Raw genomic sequence first — 7,500 nt, forward strand, 5'->3', positions numbered from 1 at the left:
TTTTACTCTTCAACAACTTAAAATGTTATGTTCTTTTACATGCAGGTTTAACACAACTGTGGACATGTTAGAATGTCAAGCCTAATAAGAATCTCTATAGTTAATATGGACACTTAATGTGAGAGGTTAGACAAAGAAAAAAACTTCATTGGAACAGAAAAGAGATCCTTGTGGGACCCTCAATGACGTCATGCGCCTTATTTTTAGAGGAGGTGATGCATGTGTTTGATCACAGCACGATTTCTTAAATTTGAGAGAGGAAGTGGTCACCAGCCCCCTCCCACTCCCCTCCATGAAAAATACATACTCGGAAATCATCAGAAAATCTGTTTTTCTTTACACATTTTTTTAGGATGATTTCTTCTCTACTTAAAGAAGAAAGAAGACTCCCCACGAAAATAACACATTGAATAAAGGTTCTATCGGCGAGATATTCAAGGAAAAATAAATCATGTCGATAATGTTAACAAAATTGAAAAGAGTGAGTTAAGATTAACTGGGAATAAAATGGCCTATGGGGGTGTGTAACATCCACAAATGTAATAAACGTCCACAAATGGAATTAAAGCCCACAAATGTAATAAGACTGTACCCGAAAAATAATGTAATGATTTCACCCACAAACATGCCTTCAAATTTATTACATTTGTTTGGAAAGTGCATTATTACATTTGTGGGTAAAACCATACATTTGTGGGTGAAATTATTACATTTGTGGGTAAAGTATTATTACACTAATGGGTAAAGTATTATTACATTGTGAGAAAAGTGTTGTTACATTTATCGGTGTTATTACATTTGTGAGTGTAACAGGGTCCCGTCACCTAACCCCCCCCAAAAAAAAATAGATAAATAAATAAAAACACCAGCATTCTTACTTGAATTCTTGGAGTGTCCTCTGTTTGAAGTCTGGTGAGACTTTTGTTTCGGGTGTGACGATCTTACGGGCGCCATTTTGAGATACAATGGCCTGTCCTGGGGTGATCGGTGGTAACCTCTCTTTGCTTTTCTTCTCAGCACTCTTCCCTTTCTCCTTCGTTCCGAGGTTGCTGAAGAAGTTTGAGATGCCTGAAAATTTTGATCGAGTGTTATCCTGTAATGGGAGAATAATAATGATAATAATAAAATCATAAAACACTTTTACTTATAGAAAACTAAAAGAAAAAGAAAAAAAGAAAAGGCGCAAATACTATGAACATGATAAAATAAAGCAAAACACTTAAAAATTTGAAACTTTTTTTCATTAGCCGCACCATTTTCTGGCATGACTAATTTCTTCGACAATAGCATAATTTTTTTAAAATAATACATTATCAAAATACCAATTTATCCGATTATCATATTCTGATTAAGCCTTGTTTAAACTTTCTGCTTTTAAAACCAATCTCCCTTCTTATGAAATTGAAAATTCCAACACCCGTTTACTTAAGTTTTTCAAATTCATATCATGTGCAATATAAAGTATGGGCAAACACAAACATACAATGTGTGCCAGTTTAAATTTAAGATATTGAACAAATAGAAAATTTATTGCAGAAAAAAAAACAATGGAATAAGCAAAATTACATATGCTTGCCTGCCGGCAAAGAATCGTCCCTAAACAAGAATAGATTGTTTGCATATCTAACAAAAATTACAAACATCTGTAAGTGTAAATGTGAGTTATTTTGCATTACTTTGTGTAATTTACATTTACATTTCTGCAAGTATAAATGCAAATCATGAACTTTACACGTTGCAAACATTATAAGCGTACGTTAATTTGTTCTGTTGATATGCAATATATTACACAACGTATAAATGTAAATGTGAATCATAATATATAAATATTTCTGTAAGTGTAAATGTTTATTATATACACAATGTATATTACAGACTTCTGTAAGTGTAAATGTGAATCATTTACTGTTACAAAACTTCTGTGTAAATAATTATTGTAAATAATAGTTATATACATTATGTTACGAAACTCTTATAAGTATAAATTCAAATCACATAAAACAGGTGTTACACAACCCCTCTTAATGTAAATGTGAATCATATACAATGTATGTTACAAAATTTTTGTAATTTCTAATTTGAGTCATAAACAAATGTTATCTAACAAGACGTAGCAGTAAATGAGCATCTTATTAAGCGAACATTTGAAAAAAAGTAATATAAATGTGAATCGTAAAGAGTATGTTACCAAACTTCTGAAAGATTAATTGTAAATCATAGAAAACTTCGGTACCACCACCTTCCTACCTCTAAAGTTGAAGTGTGTATTGGGAACACAAAGAAAACACACAAGTATCTCTATTTACATATAACAGTATCCTGTTAAGTAAGAATACGAATAGTGGTCAATGTATATCGATCGTCTGCCCAGGAACACATGTATTAAAGATGTGCGGTGTGGGAAAACAATCGATAAAAATTACCTCCACAGTTTTGACGGAGTTTGCTTCAGGTGTTTTCACTTATAATATCATGGAATAATGAGTAATATGAATAATGCTAGTACGTCATAAATATGACAGTAATTAAGTTTACGCTGGTTGTGATGCTTATTCGTATTTTTCTACACGATAAAGTTGTGAAAGTACAGTATATATTATAGGCCTATATTGCTCGGAAATCAAGTCCCACTTTCAAAATAACCACCCGACCATCACACATTAGCCTTCTTGATTACATTAATGACATAATTTTCATGATGATAAAATATGAACACGATGTGCATTAACGGAACCCTGTGTTGATGATGGTTGTTCATTTTATAAGTTGTTTCTTACTGAACTATTCGGAAATATTATTTTAACTACCCCCAAAAACAAACATCAAACATACAAAATGTCTTCAGATTGTTATGTTGTACAGTAATGTAAACGGATATGTTTCTAGTCATTATAATCGAACATTCTTTTATTTAGAATCTGTAGGGGGTAGATTTTCTCTGAAAATGACTCATTCCCGGACTCATTTTACGCAACATGTTGTCAATAATCAACCTTTCTATTTTCTGAATTGTTTATTTTAGAAGATAAGATTATGTTAATCGAATAGAGTCCGTTTTAATTCAATTCATAAAATATGAATTTTTAACAGAACAGGTCTGTTTAAAAAGGGAAAAAGGGTGTTTTATTTAAGGAAATTTGAAAGATTCCATACACCAAATACCAATTTCCTGTCAGATTACGCAATCTGGTAAGATTACAGGCGTTCTCGAGAGTCTGCTGCAGGAAATTCATTTATTTTAAGGATAAATTTTCTAACAATAACAGAATCATTCAGTGTATGATTTTATAAATTTGTATATTTTTAAGAAAATAAATAACATCATAATCATGTACAGTATGAAATTGATCGACATAATGTGAATAAATTTTGCCCTGATTTTACAATATCACAAATAAACACGATTTATTTTCAGAGACGTCAGTGACAGACAATAAAAGTGATAGCAAAAATGAACAACCAGTTTCCTCACCTATTTATGGAATTAGAACAACCTAATTTTAAGCACCATTTTCTCTAAGATTAGAAATTGGGTATTGATATATGCATCCATTATAACATAATTATTGATTTATGAAAAAACCGGAAAAGGGGCACTTTCGCCAATTAAATGGCAATAATTAAACGAGTGAGAGAGGAAGGAAGAGAGAGAGAGAGAGAAGGGGAAAAGGAGAGAGAGGGTAATGATAGGGTTGGGAGATGATATAGGGATGGGTGGACGGGAGAGAGAGAGAGAGGGGGGGAGGATGAGGAGAGATAAGAGAGATGGGGGTAGAGAATTACATTGATAACATGAGTAGTCGATGTGTATTAGGCAATTGCTTGTCAATTAGGCGTGTACTCAGGGGGGGGGGGGGGTGGTTACAGGGGTTCAACTACCCCCTCCCTTCTGATTTTGTTTTAAAACCCTTTTTCTCGTCATTTGTTTTTGTTGTGAAGAGATCTGATTTGTTTGTGAAAAGCCTTTTTTCTTCTTTTTATTACTCTTGTCAATCTTAACGTTTTGATCACGTTGATGGCAGGGCAGTGGCGAATGCTATACATTTACCATGATAAAACACTGAATTCATTTAAGAATAGCATATAGGATGCCAAAATATCCGGAAATTGATATTCAAACGTCTATAGTGTAAGTCAAAATCTGTCTTATCTTTATTATTTATATCATTTCAATTCCAACACATCACAAAGTAATATGAATCGGATGAAAATTTAAGGATTTGCATTTTTAAGGAAAGCATTATGAAATAAAACATACGGAAATGATTAGGGGGGGAGTCATTAAAAGCAAATAAATAATAATAATAATAATATATAGGTATTTATATTGCGCACATAACCACCTTGTTAGGTGCTCAAGGCGGTCCTATATTACCCGGCTAAGCTAGGCGTTCATATAGCGCACACAGCTTTTTAAGGAATTACTTACTACCGGTACCCATTTACCTCACCTGGGTTGAGTGCAGCACACTGTGGATTAGTTTCTTGCTGAAGGAAATTACGCCATGGCTGGGATTCGAACCCACGACCCTCTGTTTCAAAGTCCGAAGACTAATCCACTGGGCCACAACGCTCCGCATTGGGTAAATACAAAGGAAGATTTACTTTGCAAAAAAATATATATTATGAGAATCATGGTAATGATTATTAAATGAACAATTCAAGTTTCTACACACGTAGGATCATGATATTTTGTCAAAAAATGAAGGGCATATTATACAGGGTAAGTGAATGATAATCTTCATTTTCTTTGTAAGGGCTGAAAACAGCAATTAAACGTAATGGGTGATTTGGGACGCAGTGTGCACGTTTAGAAGATCGGATTTATAGGCCTAATTATAATTCTGATTAGAAAATTCAGCCCTCGCCAGTATAACACTGTCGGTGATCAGTACCTAATCAGGGATCAACATATAGCAAGCATGGATTGACCGTATACACTGACGAGCTATGAAGCTACACTGTTAGCTAAAAAAAAAACATTTCACAGAGTAAAAAAAAACATTTTACAGAAAAAAATAACCAATCCATTCCGTAAATTGTTATAACATGAACGATTTTTTAAATTTTTTCTACAAATTTAAAAAAATAAGTCTGTTTTAAAAAGGGGGAAGCCGTTTGATTACAATAAATTTGCAAGGTTACATACACCAAATACTAATTTTCTGTAATTTTACACAAATGCATGTAAGATTACAAAGTGCAATAAGATTACAGGTGTTGTTGAGACTCTGCTGCAGGAATTTTCGTTTTTCAAGTAGAATTTTTTTTAGCAATTTATAGATAAATGTGAATGTCATCAGAAGTACACTCAGAAGAATTTATATTTATAAATAAAAGTTTCTAGTCAAAATTAACAGATTGTATTCATCTGAATGAAATGATACTTCTCTTTTTGACAAGAAAATTTTACTCTCACTAAGGTTTGGAGTGTATTTACTCGGGTATAGGTGACTCTTGCCTATAAACATGATTAAAGGTCAAGTCCACCTCAGAAAAATGTTAATTTGAATCAATAGAGAAAAATCAGACAAGCACAATGCTGAAAATTTCATCAAAATCGGATGTAAAATAAGAAAGTTATGACATTTCAAAGTTTCGCTTATTTTTAACAAAATAATTATATGAACGAGCCAGTTACATCCAAATGAGAGAGTTGATGATGTCACTCACTCACTATTTCTTTTGTTTTTTATTTTTACGAATTTGACGATTAGGACCTTTTGCCCGAAGCACAAAATGTTAAAATAATGGAATTCCACGTGTTCAGGGAGGAATGAAACTTCATTTCACATGACAATGACGAGAAAATCAAAATATTTCATATTTCAAACAATAAAAAACAAAAGAAATAGTGAGTGAATGACATCATCGACTATCTCATTTGGATGTAGCTGGCTCGTTCATATAACTGTTTTTGTGAAATGAAGCGAAATTTCGAAATGTCATAACTTTCTTATTTTACATCCGATTTTGATGAAATTTTCAGTGTTATGCTTGTTGAATTTTTCTTTTTTTATTCAAATTTTTGTTAGGGTGGAATCGTCCTTTATTATAGACCAGGGCCGTTTTCATGAAGCTGTTCGTAAGTTAAGAGCGACTTTAAGAACGGCTGGTGATTTTATCCTGTGGTAACTGATATTCACCATTCAATGTTCATTGGTGATTATTAAGCGAGCAAGATACGACCACCGGTCGTTCTTTAAGTTGCTTTTAACGTACATACAGCTTTATGAAACACCTACCTCGACCCCGTCTTAAAGAGTTACAATGATCCGATCAACCTATTTGGACGACCAGCAATGTCAACATCTAAAATACAAATTTGTTCAAAATATTTTCTAGATAATTATGATGTATATTATGTATTCATTGTTCTCTCGAAGATTCAGTGTGATTCTCTTTGTTTACTAAGGATATTGAGCAAATTCCCTGTAGAAAAAATATGGTATGGATGGATTTCCATACGGTTGAGTTTGAGTGGATCAATCGTACAATTTTGTAGCTTCGAATAAGCCAATGAGAAATGAGGGGGTGGGATGTCCAAGCGAAACCTGTTTACTACCCACATGCACACAGTGCCAGATCCTGTTAGGGCACATCTGACCTGCCCCCCCCCCCCCCAACTTTGAGAGCCACTTAAAAACGTAAAAAATGTCGTGCATATAAGCGAGTGAAGACCTCTCTTTTTTGCTTGTCAAAAATTTCCTGAACAAAAATGCCACACTGGATCTGCCCCCTGCACGTACACAAAATACACAGGAAGAAATGCTCATGATACTGTAATAAATAGTGTCCCCCCCAAAAAAAAAAGCCCTCCGTGTTTCTTCCACATTAAATATAATGCCCTGTTTAAATCAAACTAGGATCGGGTGTCATTTCACAAAGAGTTAAACCCATGGTAACTTTTGCCATTATTGTAACTAACATGGAAACCTTGATTGTGATTGGTCACCATGGTTTTAAGTTTTCGTGAAATTGACTCCTTTTTTGTTGACTATACATTGATTCGTCATTTGATATCTTCGGTAGATCTCAACTCATTATAAAGATTGTTAAAAGTCGGTAGGATTTGATATGATACATTATGATAGTTTGAAATGGACTAATTTATAATTATAATTATAACTACTTCTACTACTACTATACTACTACTACCACTACTACTACTATACTACTACTACCACCACTACTACTACATAAAACTACTACTACTATACTACTACTACTACTACTACTACTACTACTACTACTACTACTACTACTACTACTACTACTACTACTACTACTACTACTACTACTACTACTACTACTGCTACTACTACTACCACTACTAACACCACTAGAACTTCTGCTACTACTACTGCTGTTGCTGCTACTACTATTGCTGCTGCTGCTGCTACTACTATAACTACTATTAATACTACCAATACTACCATTATCACCACCACCACCACCACTACTACTACTACTACTACTACTACTACTACTACTACTACT

At 33.4% G+C, this 7,500-nt stretch overlaps 1 protein-coding gene across 1 annotated transcript in view; it reads right to left on the reverse strand.

Moving 5' to 3' along the window:
• Positions 1-7,500, reverse strand: part of LOC121425169 (probable E3 ubiquitin-protein ligase HECTD2) — a 37,782-nt gene that overhangs the window by 27,757 nt on the left and 2,525 nt on the right. Inside the window, exon 2 of the mRNA XM_041621170.1 lies at positions 879-1,093. Within this exon, the coding sequence (XP_041477104.1) occupies positions 879-1,093 (215 nt within the window). The remainder of the gene's footprint in view (positions 1-878; positions 1,094-7,500) is intronic.

This window comes from Lytechinus variegatus, chromosome 12 (assembly GCF_018143015.1).
Source record: "Lytechinus variegatus isolate NC3 chromosome 12, Lvar_3.0, whole genome shotgun sequence".
Classification (NCBI taxonomy): Eukaryota; Metazoa; Echinodermata; class Echinoidea; order Temnopleuroida; family Toxopneustidae; genus Lytechinus; species Lytechinus variegatus.